Genomic DNA, 18,888 nt, shown 5'->3' with positions numbered 1-18,888 from the left:
ACTAAATTTTCTTCCGTAGTAGAATTTAATTGTTTCCTAAACGCTTTTAAAGGAGACCATTTTCATGAAGATTATTTACCCTTCTCTGTTATGGTGACTCATAATTAGGTCTCCTGTAGCGTTATTATGCATTTCAAAAATAAAATGATGTGCATAATAGTCACTTAAATTACCATATTTAAAAAACAGAATAAAGTATTTTAGTGAGAGAAGTTCCCAGAAATACTGAGACTTTCTCACAAAGATCCTTAATATATTATCACCTCATATTGTTCTAGGAAATTATTTGTGCATTTCAGTCTAACCATCATTAAAAGAGGTAACAAGTCATAAAATTAACAAGTGAGTAATAAGCCACAAATGGTACCCAGAAGCATTTTGGCTGGGCCCTCAGTCCAAAGTGTGAGAGAAGCTGCTAGGAGGGGGCTTTAAGCCAGGGAGCAACATAATGATGAGGTTTCTGTTTATTTTCTGAATGATGACGCTGCTAAAAAATGACTCTTCTTCAAGCTAATTTATGACATATTCTGAAAAAGCTTCTTTTTCTTACATATAGGGTTGGAACTCTCAAAAAGTATTATTCCAAAAGTATGGATAACTATGCATTTCAAAAATACAATTATGTGCATAATAATTATTTAAATTGTCATATTTTAAAAGACAGAGTAAAGTATTTTAATGAAAAAAGGTCCTGGACATATGGAGTATTTCTGACAGAAGTTCTTGATATGTCATTTACTCCCCAAGAGGGTGTGAGAGAGATGATGCTCAGTAAAGATCAGTCAGGAAAAGCCTCATGGTCACTGTGACTAGCAGGCCTGTGGCAGGAAGATGTGCACATGGAGAAGTCAGGGTTTAGCAACAACATCAGGGTATAGAGTGGACAAAATGCAGGACAAAATACAGAGAAACCATTTATAGAGAAAACATTCAAGAAAAAAAGGAAAAAAAACAAAACAAACAAACCAGAACAACAACACCAAAAAAACCAGATGTTGAAATGACCCCAGCAGAAAGCAGTACAGAATATAAGAATAAATAATAAAATAAAATAAAATAAAACAGCTGTAGAGCAAAGAACTAATAATAATATTAACAAAGATTTGAATGTGTAAAGAGAAACCTAAACATAATATAAACAAACAACCATGCAAACAGAAAAGCAATAACTTAGTAACCCAACCTTGTAATTTTGCCATCTTCATGTACTGCTTGTATTATATAATTAATAATTTTCTTTAAATGAACACTTTTATTTTAATTTAAATGACCTCTTTATACTTGCCTTAAGTAAAAATATATATTCTTTTGTGCACTAGTTATATATATATATATATATATATATATATATATATATATATATATTTCCAAATGCCTGAAAATAAATATGTAGCTATTAAAATTTAAGAAAAAAATTAATATATGCTTATATATTTAACACCTAAAATGAGCTTGTATACCTCCAGGTATAAAGGCACTACAATTTAAAAAAAGACTTCTTTAAACGTCGGTAAGTAACTATCCCTGATACTATCCCTGATTGAACAATGGGAACTGGTAAGCAGAACTTGTAAGCAGAACGACAGAAAACAGAAAGATCAAGACCATATGAGATATTTTCCAAGTCACATTCATTCATTCATTCATTCATTCATTTATTAATCATTTACTTACTCATATTTCAGTAATACAACAGACAATTGTGTGTCTGATATGTGCCTGTGTGGTATTTGTACTACTTCTACTAGTTAACATTTATTGACTGTTCCTCCTACATGACAGCTGCTATGTAAGAAGTTCCTCAGATTATATTATATAATTCTCAAAATAATGTAGCCACATAGATGCTATTATTATAGATAAGAACACTGACATGTAGAGAATTTAAGTAATTTGCATATTGGCTAACAAGGATTTGAACAGAGACAATTTGACTTTAGAAACTTCTTTCTAATGTCATTAAGATAGTCTCCTTCCTTTCTTTTCATATGCAAAAGACAGAAATATAAACAAAAAGTAACAATGTCATAAATTCTATAAACGATATATGTCCGTGGGACAAGGGATGTGAAAGAGGGCATGAAGTCTTCATGAATGAAATTCTGTTTAATTTAAGTCTTCAAGGATGTGAGCGTTCACAGGACAAGAAACAGAGGACATTGTGAATGAAAGCAACAGCATGTACAAAATGTAGAATTGACCTACCACAATGTTACTTTTTTAGGGAATGAAGAAATGATGGGAGATGAAGGAACAAGACTAGTAAAGCACCTATATTAAGAAAAGGTGAAGGGGAATATAGTCAATAATATTCTGATAAGTTTGCATGGGGATAGATGATTACTAGAATTAATGGGGTGATCACATTGTAAGGTATAAAAATGTTAAATCAATATGTTTACACCTGGGAACTAATATAACTAATATAATATTTTATACCAACTACACTAAAATTAAAAAAATTATAGTGAATCACAGACATTTGAAAAATTGTAGGCAAAGGATACATATATATATAGATACATATCTATCTATCTATCTATCTATCTATCTATCTATCTATCTATCTAGACAAAGAATAAGATTTTCACTTAAATGGAAATCGCCTATAAGATGAACTAAGGGCAGTGAACCCGAAGTTGGTGAAATCAGTTAGGAGACCCATATGATTATCTAGGAAAGGCATAATCAGATTCTGAAATACACTGGTTATAGGGAAGGCTGAATATGAGAGATATTTAGGAGGCAGACTCAAAAGCATTTGCTGATTACATGCAATGAGGAAGCTAGAGAAAGGAGTCTAAACTGGCACTTGGAACCATGGCATATAAAACAGGATGACGATGATTCCTGTTCATTGAAATGGGGAACACAACGCAGGGAGGAGTTTCATGTAAAAAGATAATGAGATTCAGAGCTGAGATTAAAAGGTCTGGGAAATACCACAAAAAAACAACAGAAACATAGAATTTCAAGCTCTTGGCTATATTAGATTTTATTTTTAACATAAGCTGATGCTGCAGCTTCAATATAGGTAGAAGATAAAGGTGACTACTTAGAAGAAAAAGAAAATAAAGCATGGATTAAGATGTAACTCTTTGAAAAAAATATATTTTAATTTAATAAAATTAAGTAGGTATTGACCAATACCTGTTATATTACTACATTGGAGCAAAGTCTCAGATGGACTATTTCTGTTGAGTCTTTCTCTGCATTAATTAGGATGATTGTAGCTGGTACAATAAATGGCTAGATTTTAGTAGCTTAACAGTATGCTTATTTCTCGCTTGAGGAAAATGGCCCTTAACTTTGCTAAACTTTAGACAGGTTTCTTCAAGACTCTGACACCCTTACCTAACTTCCTCCAGTGTTTTTCTACTAGCTCACCTCAACCCTTAAAAACCTTTCCTCCATGTAGTTGAGTTCAATCTCTCCTTCCTATTGCAATAGCCTTGGATAAAGTCTTCCTTGCGTTTTGAACTCTATCTGGTGATACTTTTGATTCACTCAGGTAACAGTACACTGAGCTAAACCTATTGACAGAATAGCCTTCTTCTTTCTCTCAAGACCTAGGATGGCAAAGTCTCAGCCATTTTCAACATATAACTTCCTAGATTGCCTTGGTGGCCATGTCCATTTCAGCTGGCAGGAAAGGAAACAGAGCATGGAGGACCACTCTCTGTAAACTTTTTATGGACCATGACCTGGAACTTATTTGCACTACTTCTGCTTACTCGCATGGCCCTACCTAACCGCAAAGGAGGCTGTGAAATGAAGTCCCTCATCTGGGTACCTATTTCCTTCCTACAACTCTATATAATGATTGGGGTAACAGTGTAAAGGTGTGCTAGCTAGCCATTTATGTCATACCAACTAAGATAGTAATAATGCTTTCCAGTTTAGAGTACGCTTTTATATACATTACTTAACTTGATTCATTTAATAATCTTGTGGCTGGTTTTTCTTATGCCAGTTTTGAAGATGAGATAAAATTGCTGTTTTTTCTTATGCCAGTTTTGAAGATAAAGAAAATAATAACGGAATATATGACTTGCTGAGAAATACAGATTTAAGTAGTGGCTGAGGTGAAATTCAAATTTAAATCTTTAAGTTCTAAGTTAGGAACTACTTCCAAGATACATGTATTTAATTTTCTGAGAGACATTTATTTCAGCACATCTTATTTTCTTTAAATTAGGTTTAGTGAAGACAGAGATGGATGGTTTGGGGGATAGAATATGCAACCCAAACATTTTTAATATAAATCTGAGATTCTGATCATCCCATTTTTAAGTGCTTACCCAATTGTAATTTATTATTTATGCATTCATTAATTCAATACATATTTAGTTTCTTATATATATATATGCATATGTATATCTATATAATATCTATCTATATATTGATCTATATATTTATCTCTCTCTCTCTATATATATACACATATATATGTATATATATATATACATATATATATATATATATATATATATATATATATATATATATATATATATATACATATATATGTATCTACAGAAGGTGCCAAAAAATTTTATACACATTTTAAGAAAGGAAAAAACTGTATTAAAATTATCCAGATGTTAATCACTTGTAATTACACCTCTTGCAATTGCAGAAGTCAAATGTGACTTGTATTCATCTTTTGTTATTGGTATGTATTGAGTATTACAGTTTTAATGGAGATTTTTTTTCTTTTGTTTTTTCTTTGTTAAAATGTGTATACATTTTTTGGCATCCTCTGTATATATGGATATAGACATATAGATAGATATAGATATAGATATATATGGAAAGATACGATTCAAGGTGCTGAAATTAAATACTTAAAATCTATATGCCATTATATCTGCCCTCAAGAGACACCCAATTTCTACAAGGAAGATAGGCACAGCTAACATGCAATGTAAATACATGTTTGAGCTAAATAGATAACCTGGAAATGTAAAGGAGAGATAGATAACATCCCAAGGACATTAGGGAAGAGTTCTTGAAGGAGATTTTTGTCTGAGGTGAGTTAGGTTAAAAAATGAGTAAAAGTTGGAGGGTGGTGGACAGAAAGAGCAGAGATAGGAATGTGTGAGGGAAAGTCAAGCACATCTTTGTTTCTGAAGCTTATAGTTAGCGGCAAAATAAAGAGAAAAGCTTTCGGTTTTACGCAGTGGTTACTGCTTTCAAAGGCCTTCACATCTTAGTGGGTACCAGGGAACAGGTATCTGGGAACAGCAGATTCCCAGAATGCACTTCTAGTAGTTGTAAGGTGGGACCCCAAAATCTGCATTGTTAACAAAATCCTCACCCCATCAAAATAACTCAGTTTATTTTATTGCTGTTGGCCCACAAACCATACTGACAAAATCTAAGAGAATGTGGCTGGCCAGTAGCTTCAAGATTCTCATTTATAATCTCCCAGGTTCCTGGGAGAAAGGTGATTTGGATTGTTGCCCCTGAATCCCCATTTTGAAAGCAATGAAAACAGAGCATACATGATAAGTATAAAGTAAGCATACATAGTTCATTTATCCAGTTTTCTTTTTTAAGGCCTCAAAGGGAAGAAAGTCTGTTATAAAGAATTTGACTTGGAATGTTGACTCATTTTTTTGTTACTTTAAGTGGAATTAACAAATTTAAAATGCCCAGTATGTTTTAAGACCTGTATGAAAGCTTCAGAAGTGTTTCAGACTGTATTTAGACAAAATTCTCTAGAATAAAAGTGCTAAGGAATTCCGTGATTCCACAGCAGGAGATTTATTTCATCTGAGAGCTCAGATTTATTTCATCTGAGCACTTAGGTGCTCAGAAGGCGGTTGGGCACTGGGAGACCTGGTTTTATTGCAGGGGTCTGGCTATAAGAGATTTTACAAAGCAATCATCCTAAGGTTTGGCCCAATAGACAGCCTTTCTGTGGAGATGGCATGACAAAATCGAGATGCCATATCAGGGATTATCAAATAGCGACAGGTCCATTTCTCCCCTCCCTTTTTTAAACTTGCTTTATGGTTATAGGTGTGGCAATTAGTCACCAATTCTTTCCAACCTCAACACAATGGATAATGTTTCAAAGAAAAGTACAGGAAACAATTTGGGTTTGTTTGTAGGATAAAAAGAGGAAGCAACAAACACAGACATTAAAGGTCCGGGATTTAAGAAAAGCAATCACAGCTCTGTACCTCCTTCCATTTTCATAAACTCTTCCTTCCCCCATAACCAGCTCCACAGAGGCAAGGAGCATAACCCTGTGGATTGCTACTAAAATTGTTTCCCTTATTGTAGTTCTCCAGGAGACCCTGAATTTAATACTATCTAAACATGTAACTAACAGAGGGGTTTATTTTCAGATATGAATATGCATACATATGTGTGACTACACATACTGTCTATGAGAAGCACAAATAAATTCTGATTTATGCATCAGATTGTTACCCTAATTGCTCCCTCAAAAGAACTCCCTCTGAAGAGAATGAGGAATCTATGAATGAGAAAAGTTTTCTTTCCTTTGAGGCTAATTGAGATTCAAGAGCAAACCCCTTATCCTCAAAGGGAAATTTCATCAGGCATGCACATCCAGTCTTGTCTCCAAATAGTTCTCCAGGGACTTCAGTCTCATCCTAGTCATTCCCAAGATTCTCTCAGATATCCCATTAGGGAGTAGGGAGAAGCATAAGCCATAGTTATGCAGGGAGTTCTTGCTTGAGTAAGCATTTTATGGAGCATTCTGAAATCGGTGGAACAAAACCAGAAATCAGTTTGTTTGTTTGTTTGTTTGTTTTCCTAATCACTGCCTTCAAACATGCACTGCCAAATCTCCCTCTCCATAAAAAAGAAAAGAAAAGAAAAGAAAAGAAAATGTTGGCAGATCCTCTAATTTTCTCATGTTTTTCTGTATTAAAAAACTTGTTCCAGTCCAACTTAAAACTCTTATCTCATTTCCTCCATCCACCCACCCACTCTCCCACCCACCCACCCAAGGTTCATCTTTGAGCAACAGCCAGAGAGACTTGGAGATGATGGGTGCTGATGGAGGGCCATTAGTTCATTCATTTCAGTACCTGGAGTAGAGAAGACTTTGATTGCTTATTCTCATCTTGTTCCCTTCCTCAATCTTTTAGGTCCCTTTCCTGCCATGTGTAAGGGCTAAGATGAGGAAGATTGTGCTGTTATAGTTCTCTAGCTGTTGTTTCCCACACTAACCCTGATTGGTTAACCCTGATTCCTTCCATTTGTCAGATAATGGAAGATGGTTGTTCTCCCTGAAAATAAATTAGTTATTTGAAAAGACCAAGAGTGGGTAGGGGTGACCTCTAACTGCATAATTCCCTCACATAAAAGAAGCTCAACCTTTTCCAGTCACCTCCCTGCCATTACCCTTGGCAGTACACTCTATGATCTCTGGTTGTTGGGTTTCTTTCACCTGGTGGCCAAACCTGGCACCATCTTTGGTATTGATTTCATGCATAGGAAACTCACAGTTAACTTGCCAAATTGTTTAAACTAGACAGGTTTCCCTCTCTTCAATCTGCCAGCTGTCACCAAGCCTCTTTCTCTTGCTCAATGGAAATAGAAGACAGATGAACAAGTACACTGTATAATCAGATATCCACCTGGAGAATCTAGTTCCTGTTTCTCACAGGCAACTATTCTCTATGAGGGATTCTTTTAGAGCAGGGATGTCAAAACTGCAGCTCCTGGGCCAACTGCAGTCCACAATCCATTGTTAATTGGCCCGCAACAAATTCCAAAAATATATTTAATTACTTAAATAAACCAGGTGAGGCAATGCGTACTTCACCTCGACTGAATGGCCCAGCTGTTTGTGTATTTTACCGCATATGGCCCTTGGTGAAAAACGTTGAACAAAGTTTGGACACCCCTGTTTTAGAGCCCTTCTCCTCAACGTGGGTTAAAGAGAAGGAGATTAGCATCCTCCTTCTTGTAGGGAGGTAAATAAAACTCTGAACAACTTTTGACTCCAATAGTTACAGATGGATAGATATAGATACTGTGCTTCCCTGAAAATAAGACCTAGCCTGATAATCAGCTCTAATGTGTCTTTTGGATACACGGTAGATAGATAGATGATAAAAAGATAGATACAAATGTAGCTCTAGATCTCCTTACTTTTCTTTTGTTGCTTATATAAATTGGGAGTCAGATGCCTGAGGTCATGACTGAGCAAGACAAGTTAATTAAAACCCACTTAATAAGCCATGAAGGGGGTATTTGGACCTCATTTTTTTTTTTTTTTGAGGGGGATATTGATCTTTTCTCCTTAACTGGAGGTCTACATTGCCAATTCCAAAGTAACAAAAACAAATTGCTTTTACACCTTGTTATGCATTTTGTTCCTATTGTTTTTCTGGTTAGGGAGACTGTAATGATAGTAATATTCAAAATAATTATAAGTCTCCAGAAGGAGGGGACAACTTTTCTTTGTTAGTTTTAACTCTGTGTCTTAATTAAACCAGCAGCTTTGAGCCAATAGCATTCACCTGACTCTTCCAATATATTTCATTAAGGGTAATCCTCTTTATCTACAAAGAAATGCAGTGAATGTATTATGTCCTAATTATATTCGAGAACATGACCACGTAATCCAGAAAGCCGATATTCCATTTCCGTTTGTGTTGAGGGGATTGCTTTCTCTCAAAGAAGGCATTGCTGGCTCCAGTTCAGAGGGTATGGGAGACAAAGAGCCAAGAAATGGGAGGAGAAAAGCAGATGGTGTATGTGCATCAGAGCCTTTGAGTACCAGAGGAGAAAGGGCTATGAAGAAACTAGTCCGTGCGCACAGGTGACTGAACAACAAACCATATCTATAGAACGGAATAGTAGGAAAGGAAGAAGCAGTGACGCCAGTTAGGAAGCCACTGCAGTAACCTAGACCAGAGATGATGGTTGCTGGGATCAGGATGTGAGCAGTCGAGAAAGTAAGAAGTAGATGCGTTTTGAATATATTTCACTGGTAGAGCTAACAGATTTTTTTCTGATGGATTGTGTATGGCTGTGATAGAAAGAAAGGAGTCAATAATTACGCCAAGAATTTGGGCCTGAATTCCTGGAAGAAGAGAGTAGTATTAATGATAATGGAGAAAGTATGTGACAGTAGCAGGTGTGCAGTGATTGGGGGAGATCAGATCAGTTCGGACAGGTTAAGTTTGAGGTGCGTAGTGAATATCTAAGTGAAAATATTGAGTAGGAAGCTAAATATATGAGTCTGGACTTCAGGGCATAGAAGGCTGGATATATAAACTTGAGAGACATTAGCACATAGATGTTATTTAAAGTTGAATATTGGATGAAAATCATCATATAGTAAGTGGAAATAGAGAAAAGGAAATATCCATGATTCAGCTCTGAAACACACATTAACAGAGATCACACAGATGAGGGGAATCCAGGAAGAGAGACTAAAGTGAGCTAGAGTAGTATATTTAATAAAATGAAATTGAACAAAGTATATAATTTTAGACTTGTATAACTTATTTTTTCATGCGAAGATGACTCATTTTATAATGTTAAACTATTAAGGAACATTTCATTTAAAAAAAAAAAAGTAAATGATATGTATTTCAGACTTTGTAACATAATAATGGATACATTTTGACCCAACTCTCAGTTTTGGTCTGAAAATAAATCCTTCTCATCTTTCAGTCTTCATGAGTACAGTTTAGTAGCATTTAAAAAAAAACATGACATTCACCAAAGAGCAATAAATCCTTATATCCAGGAACAGTGTCCTTCTGCGACTGCAGCAGAGATAGGAGACTTAATTTACGTTCAACTGTCTTGCTTTTTAAAACAGAAAATTCTAGATGACTTCCTGCTCACTGCTTGACACCTGGAATAGAACTTTCTGTTTTATTCTGAGTCTCATGGCATGGTATCTCTTTCAAGTTCTTTTGAGATTTGTTTGTTGGTTTATTACTGGCAAATAGAGAAGCAGCTATTTATAAAGTAGAAACAGATTACGTTTGAAAACCGAGGTACCATGGTACTGGTCACAAGGTAAATTTCAATGACTAGAAATCCTCTGGGATTTTACTGGGTGAGAAGAAGATTACAGGATTCGAGGGTCAGGGATGGCTCCAGTTTGCATTGCTTGGTGCAGTAAAGGAAATCTATTTGCTCACTACACCCTTGACTAAAAGAATTAAATGAAAACACCACTTTACCCATTTTAGGAGATACAGTCACATACACACAGGTGAAAGATAAATATAAATGCAGTTACACCATGCCCCTTTCTCCCCTTTTTCAACTTTCCTAGCACTTAGGCTGGTAGAAGGGATTTTGAAAGACGTCATCAGGGTGAGCCTGGCAATGAATGCCCTCAGAGACTGCTGAAAGCAATTCTGGCTATATTAGGAGAAAGAAAAAGGGGGTGGAAAGAAGGAATTCCAGGGAGACAGATTCTCCTGAGAAAACTGCACTTTCTGAGGCCTGAATTTAGTGAGGAAGTTCACAGGTGCCCAATATGGGTCTCGGGCTTTGTGGACCAGAATAATAAATTAATGTAAGGGCAGCAGGATGTTGAGGGCAAGAGAGTATGAGTGTTTATTCAGCTGCTATGAGTGGGAAATTTTGGTGGAGAGAGAAGAAGAATTTTAGGATGCTTTCTAAGTGGTATATTGTGAAAATCTCTGTGCCAGGAAATCTATGACCACCATTTACACCATTTTTCATGGCTTCAGGATATATCTTTGAAGGAGTCACCATGCAGAGACTGGCCCAGGATGGAGCCAGTTATAATCAGGCTACAGCCCAAGCCTGAGAGGACTCACTGATTGTCACTAAACTGCGTTAAACTGAGTGTGAAATTCAACTTGAATGGTCCAATGCTGATTATAGTGATTCATTCATTCTGTTTCCCATTAGCAAAACTGAAAGATCACAAGACTTTAAAAAGCATCTAATCTTTCTTCCTCATGAGGAAATTGGATCAACCCATTCTAAAGAAAGAGGTTCACATTTTCACAAAAATAGCTTAAATCTATCCTTAGTCAATGCATCAGCGTTGAACTTCAGATCAGTGAATAAAATGTATAACCCAATTCCGTTCAACAGTTGTATTTATGCTAAATCTGAAACACATCCAAATTTAGCTGTGGGATCACAAAACTGCAACACATGATGATCTCATATCTCCTTTTTGGTCTGAACAACCCTTATTCAAGGACTATGGCAAATAAAGTTTCGTTTTCATTTTCTCAAAGATTTTCCACAATTTTAGAGTTGAAGACTGCTTGATTTGGGCAGATCACTAATTTGTCAATATGTCTGAATTCCTAGACAATTGAGTTAGAGAGGAGTTAGGGGGAGAGGGCTATCTTTAAGTTTTCTTATCAAAATGGTTTATACTGACTTCCTCTGCTCTATAAATTCGAATTAAAAAAATAACTTTCTACTTTCTAATTTTAACAGACAGGAATCCATTCATGAAAGCAACTTTCAATGATGTGTTTGATTTGGAAATGTTTTGGGTGAAGAAAATAGAAGTAGAAATGTATTTGCATTAATCATAGTATAATAAACACATACATATTTCATCTATATCAAATGTTTACTATAATGATAATAAAAAAAGTTTTAGCTAAAATATTAAACATATATTGGAGGCAGTGATAGTGCCCTAAAAGACAAACTACAATAAATGATAAGCAAAACCTTTTCTGTCAAAATATGGAACGTATAAAGAACAAAGAAGATAGGCAGAGAGGGCTCCCAGACATAGTTCTTTGTGTAAGTGGAAGAGGCTGTGTGACAGCTTGGGGAATGGTGAATCTGGGGTGGGGGAGGGGTTGTGGTGGTGGTGGGGAGGCTGATAAAAAAAAAAACCCAAAAAACTTAGAAAAGAAACAACAAAACAAAACAAAAAAATCCACATAACTCCTCTCAGCTAGTCTTAGGCTTTTGTTGTTAGTACCTAGGTAGAATTGAGGCAAAACTAAAGGAAATCTTTACAAATCTTAATTAGAATCTAAGAAATTAAACCCACGTTAGTTATACAGCAGTTGAGAGCAGTCTGCTTTATTGGGTAGAAACGGGCTTAAAACGCAGTCTGGGACCTGGTGAGTGCCATAGTAAGATTGCTTCCAGCCCACTATGATTCTGCCTTTTCTGACTCCAACCTTATCCTTAGTGATGTTTCCACCTCAGTGTTGGATCCAGAACGTGGCAGATGAGCCAACTACATGTAACTTCACTCATACATACAGAAAAAAAAAAAAAGAAAAAAAAAAAGAATTTTTTTTTCTTTTCTTTTTTTTTTTCTTCAGCAACTTCATAAAGTTCTCTTTAGGATGTCTGGAGGGCCTACGGGCCTATGCCACATGAGAGTTTTAAATGTTCTGTTTTACTTATTTTTAAAAGTTAAATACTATTCATTTATCACAATGAAGAATATCCTGAAATTTCTCTGTCATATTAAGCAGCAATTCATAAAATGATTTGTCGACGTCGACCTCATTGTTTTTACCTCTCCATGTAGCTAGGCACCTAGTAGCTCCTAAACCAACACTCAAGCTGGGGGTGTCCTCTGTGTCTGTCTCCTGGGAGAGTAAACAACTCCCAGTGCAGATGAGGGAGCGGCTCAGATCACGTCACTCCTGAACTGAAGTGGCTTCCGGTTGGCCACAAGATAATTCTGAATCTGCTTAGTATTGTTTACAAAGTGCATCATGCTTGGGAACCCATTGATTCTTCACCAAACCTCTGTCCCTTTATCCTTCATTCTAGTCACTTTGAACTAGAGCTATTCATTCTGTCTGAAACAAAGTTTTCTCCCATCTCCTACTTTTCCTTCAAATGCGAATGTACGCTTTCCTGACTGATGTCCCAAGTCTGGGTCAGGAACTGTGGTTAAACTAATGAATGAGCTCAGGGGCAATGTATGATTGGGGAAAAAAAAAAAAAAAAAGAAATTGGAAGTTATTTTCCATTTTTTCTCTTTTTATTTCAATCCTTCAAGGTCCAACTTCATTATGTTTTTAAAACATAATAGCATAGTCATAACCACTTCCAAGTTCACCCCTACTAAGCCTATAACATTCAAGGTTTGGAAAAGAACAGTAAAGTCATCTGGTTTATCCCCCTAATATTATACATGAGGAAGGCTTTAGGAAAGGAGGGAGGTGCTGATTGAAGGGGCTAATAGGAAAACATAATTTCATGGTCTGCATTACTGCATCAGGAGACATTATGAAAACATTCATTAAATGAAACAGCACTTACAGGTAATGGCTGTATTAGTCCATTAAGTCTGCTATACTTCTGAAGTGTATGTTAACTATGCTCAATTTATCAGCTAGAAATTAAGAAAACAAAACTTCCATTGTCAGTTTGCGTGCAGCTAAGGAGGAAAACTGGGATAGGAAGAAAAGTTGGGAAAGCAAGAAAGAGAAGAAATCATTTGAAAATCATCACCTATTGATCACAGGCAATTTATTAAAGCATGTTTCATGGTTCTAGCTCATCGATTTCTTAGTGAAAGCCCTACCTCTTTTTAAATAAAATAGATATATAACCTCAGGTACTAGGGTTCAAGGAAAACAGCATTGAGAATGTTAATTCCTACTAGGATAATTCTAAATAAACTCCCCTACACACACCCTTATAGATCCTAAATGGATACACTATATTCTTAATATATTGTATTTTTAAATATGGTCAGCCTTCCTTCCTACCAATATAATTTACAACTTTACGTGAGTGTGTATATTCGAAGATATATACTTTCAAACACAGTATATATATCACATGTATATATATATTGTGCTGAACTTTCTTGACTACATTTTATTTGGTGAATCAAAATTGAAAAAAAAAAATGTTTAGCAAACTGTGCCTACAAAATTTATACATGTTAATTAATGGCTGCTTTCACATACATTTATGTATTGTAATTCATAATAGTTACATATTTTTAAAAAATACGTTTACGCTCTGAATGGTTAAAATGCCAAGAAAAATATACATGGAAACTATAAAAGTATACTAAACTATAACTATGCTGTATGTACTAAAGAGAATTTGCAAATGCAACCAATATTTACCATTTGTTAATGTGTACGTTTTAATAAGAGCTCTTTTTAAAGAATACTTCTAGTTTCTAAAAATTATTTTAACATGGAAAATTAAAAATGGGATTTCTTTAAGTATATATGTCCTAGATCACTAATATTTTAAAAGAAAGATCACAACAGTCCTGGCAGAACAATGCATTTCCTATTATGGTTTCTAATGCATAATGATGACAGAGTTATATTTTCCGTGGGTCGTTTTGCTTACCTCCGCATCTTGGAATTGGTCCACTCCACATCACTTTTCCATCCATAAGAATACATGTGATTGTTTCTGTTCCCTGGGTTTTAATAAATCCTTCTTCACAAATAACTGAAATTGAACTTCCTAATTGAAAGTTGTCCCCAAACCGCCGTGCATTGATTGGTATTCCAGGATCAGGACACTCATTATGCCCAAATGCTTGAGAACAACAAAGAAACAAACAAAAAAAAAACACATACATACAGGATGAGAAAAACAGTTGTGCATTTGGGGTGAGAAAAAGTGGTTTTTAAAAGGTTATGTTTATTTCTACAAAAGCCTTTATTTAAAAGAAAGAAAATGGAGGCTCTTCTCTGACCATACCTATTTTCCCTAGACGTGTAATAGGCGTGATTATTTTAAAACATGAATTTCACTCTACAATTTCAAAATGGGACTCTTTCTGCTTATTTCTGGAGATCATTAGGTTTCGCAACAATTTCCAGGATAATCTAGTGAGAATTCCAATGAATGTGAATAGAGAGTTTTAGAAATGTTATTATTTCATTTAACATTTAGAATAGTCTGATGAGCAAAAGTATCAACATTTATGCTGTGAGAATCAGAAAAATTTAAGTAGCTTGCCTCAGAGCATAGAGATAGGATTGAAATGTATCTTCTGGGCTGCTTTTAATTTGTTCTCAACAACATATTGTATCTTGAGTTATTTGTCTTATGACTCTCAGGAGAATGAGAGTTCTTGAGTTTAGGGCCACCATTACATTTGACCTTGAATATCCCACAGAGTTTATTTAGCCCAGTCCCAGCAAATGGCAGAAGTGTAGTGACAATGTGCTGCTTTGAATTTTTCAGAGATTGTAGATTGCCTGAGCCCTACAAAATTTTCCCCTTATTCATGATCCAATATATGCTGTTTAAATTAGTATAATACTAATGGAAGAATATATAAAGTAGCAAAGTCTAAATGTTTAAAACATGTTTTATGAGATATTTATAATTTAAGATTATTATATTCATACTGAATAAGTATATACAGTTATTTAAAATTTCCTCACTAAGCATCACTTTGATATTGTCCATAAATCATATAATTTTATTATCCATTCACATTTTTAAGTTAAACAATATAAAATTATATTAAGGTAAATTCTAAAATGTATAAAATATATATTTTAGGTACACATATTTAGTCATTGTTTTCTGTTGTACCATTAAAGACAATTTTGATTAAGCCTAACTTCTATACAAAATTCTTCATAGATTTTTTTTTTTTTTTAGGGAAAAAAAGTAACTAGTAAAACTAGTAAGCATTAAACAAAATAATTTACATATGATGGATTAAATGATTTACTAGAGAAAGAAAACAAAGAACAAGGAGGCATATTTTTCATAATATCCTGAAGGTACCAAAACATTAAAGTTACAAATATGCAGTTAAGACAAAATAAAAATTATAAATAGGTAACTGCATGTATGTATCTATATATAGATGTATAAATATTTTTAAGAGATCTTTCAGATAAAGCAGCCGCTTAAAACAATAAGTCTGTATGACACATGTCACAGCCAATTTAATTTTAATAATGTGCAATTACATGTTGACACTTATTAGTGACAGCAATCACCACTAGTGACACTTTGAATAGACAATAACTGCGTTTTGTTACTAATTGCTAAAGTTCAGCATTGAATGGACAGTGATGGGAGTGAGGGTGCAATTCTTTTTTTAAAGAGCAGGAAAGTAAATCATATTATTACATGACACTTAGATATGAACTTGTCAAATTGGTCAATATCTGGCATTGTGGTAGCTTCAAGGTAAAACAATAAAAATCACTAGTATTCTTTGGCTTCAGGTAAAACATTTGCAAACAGAAGCATTGGTAAGTATGTTAACCCACTAAGATAGTTTTTCCTTTATGTGAGTCATTTTTTGGATATATTTACGCCATGCTTTTTTTTTTTTTTTTTTTTTTCGGAAAAGTAATATTTATTCTTTTGAAGTACACAAATATGAGTGACAAACAACAGCTCGAAGAAATCTCAAATCTGGATCAATATGTAGTAATAGACAGTAACATAATATCCAATATCAAGGTAATAGTTCAAAAGCCAATTAAACAATAATAGCTAATGTTTATGAGCAATTATTAGGTACCATATATCCTAGGCTAAATTATTTACATGCATCACCTAATGTACTCCTTATAGAAACCCACTACAATTTTAAGGTTGAGGCCACTGAGGCTCAGTTATTGAACATAAAAATGTAGATTTGAAGTTTGATCATTTCACTTTAGAGCTGATATTCTTAACCACTAAGGTATTTCCCCTCATGATGGCTTTGCTAAAATCAGGAGAGTGTTTTTTTTGCCCCTAAGTTAAGGAGTTCTTTCTTTGTGATGCTTCTATAGCCTTGTGAATTTGTCTCTGCAATTATAACTCTGTGCTATTATTGTTTGTTAAAATATCCTTCAATATCTTGAAGGAAAGATCTATCTCCCTTTTATGTTTGCACAGAAATAAAAAGCAAAGCCTGCGTTATATAGTATGTTCGAGGTCATGCTTATAAGATTTCATAAAATAAGCTAATATATTTGCCGATCTAATAATGATATTGGAAACACATTTCTTTAACACCAGGCCTCTCACAAACAGAAATGACATGATAGAGAGTAAAATATGGTTGGACATCAAGGACCAAATGCACAGTTATGTATGTTATTGTTCAAGTTTCTTTATCTATCGAACCACAGAGCTGGTGTGCATGATTCCTTTCCAGTTCTACTTTGTAGAAATAGATGATATGGAAAACTCAAACTTACTGTTATAAGTGATGTTAAAGCCACGTCCTGACATTGAATGGTCAGCTTGAAATTCTAATCGCAGTATATGACTGTTACTAGTAAGGTGGGAAGGCACCTCAGCCCCAGTAAAGGTTCCAAGAATTGGGGATTCTGGAGAGTCACCATCTTTAACAGCAAGGAAGTCGAACTGGGATTCCAGGTCGAAGTCATTAAAAGAAAGGTGTATCCGACTCCCTGGATCAGAGATTATTGTCCAGATGCAGTTTAAATTGTTTCCATACCCTTCTGGGTAATCAGGAGAAAGGACTGTACCCATTGGTGCAGTAAAGTTAGAGAGACAAGGAACTGTTAAAATAAGATTGGAAAATACCATAAATAATCAAAAGTAATATTTTACCATATTGCCCTCTCCTACAATTCAGATAACTATAGTTTGAAAAAATAATATTGAACAATGTAAAGTATCTTATAAGACAGAAAAGTTACTGTTTATACGTATTAGAAAAGGCAACTAGTATTTGTTGATGATTGTATGCTTAAATATGCACAAAATATAATTGAAGCAATAATAGCAATTGATTTGACATTTATCACGTTCATGTTAGAGTGCTGTGCAAAGTTTTTGTTTCTGTGCCTCAAAAATAATGTTGGAGAAATAGAGATTTCATAGAAAGCAATAATGTTCATGAAATAATTAAAGACACAAAATAGCATGTGACTATTAATAGAAATGGGATGATGTAGCCCAGAGAAAACTTGTAAAGAGAGTGGTGACTCAGTGAGTTTCATTCTATCATGGTCATGGGATGCTCTTATAGTTTAGAACACAGATAAGGAGATGAATTAACTTTTATAATGGTGGCACTTTTATAATGGTTTGCCACTGGTGGCAAACACTGGAAAAACAACTAAACTCTCACACCATATTAAGACGAAGTCCTCCCCCCTCAAATTTTCTTTTTTTAACTTTTAAAAACATCTGACTTAAACATTCACATAGAAAATTTAGAAAGCAGAAGATGGATGAATAGAAAAGTAAATGATCACACAGAGAAAATCATTGTTAAAATAATGATGTATTTTCTTCCAGTAGTTTTTGTAACATATTTTTTTTTTTGAGGGAGTCAAACCACTATAGTCTCAGTGTAACATATTTTTAACAAAATTGACTTTGTACAATTTTGCACCAAATTTTATTTACAAAAGGTATGTAAATAAAGTATGTAAATAAGCCTCAAAATATTTTGCTAAATTTCTGCCTAGAAAAGTTATATTAACTTATACTGAAATATAACAGAGATATATTACAGAGTATAACACCCTTACCAACACAAAACTGTTCAAATTTTCCCTTTCTTATTTGATAAGAAAAATGACATCTGTACAAATTGGCCACTTCTTTGCCTACTGGTGAAGTTGAAGATTTCTCTTTTGTTTGTTAGCCATTTATATTTTCTCTTTTGGGAATTATCTGCTCATGAACTCTAATCATTTGAGATTATAAACTCTTAGTTTACAATATTCATTCAATATTTCAATTTGCACATTTTGTTATTTTGTTAATATTGTATTATAATTTATTTTAACTTGAGTATTAAAAAAATAATAATCTGCATTTTTCATTGCTTTTAAGTTTAGATTTTTTAACTTTCAGAAACTAGGTCACTATCTATCTCTATCTACAGAAATGTAATGACAAAATTAAATTATATCTACATGTACATGTAAAATATGGAAAGGAATCATAGAAATTATATGTATTATCCCTCGTATGCTT

At 34.2% G+C, this 18,888-nt stretch overlaps 1 protein-coding gene across 5 annotated transcripts in view; it reads right to left on the bottom strand.

The window, feature by feature from the left end:
- The window catches only part of CSMD3 (CUB and Sushi multiple domains 3), a 1,140,077-nt gene that overhangs the window by 385,823 nt on the left and 735,366 nt on the right, over window positions 1-18,888 (bottom strand). For all 5 annotated transcript variants that reach the window (XM_081069899.1, XM_081069900.1, XM_081069901.1 and 2 more), the window contains 2 exons: window positions 17,130-17,456; window positions 14,308-14,502 (listed from right to left, as the gene is read on the bottom strand). In XM_081069899.1, the coding sequence (XP_080926025.1) occupies window positions 14,308-14,502; window positions 17,130-17,456 (522 nt within the window). The remainder of the gene's footprint in view (window positions 1-14,307; window positions 14,503-17,129; window positions 17,457-18,888) is intronic.

This window comes from Rhinolophus hipposideros (assembly GCF_964194185.1).
Source record: "Rhinolophus hipposideros genome assembly, chromosome: 13".
Lineage (NCBI taxonomy): Eukaryota > Metazoa > Chordata > Mammalia > Chiroptera > Rhinolophidae > Rhinolophus > Rhinolophus hipposideros.
Note: the sequence above shows the minus strand (reverse complement) of the source record. Positions and strands in the feature narration are given on the sequence as shown.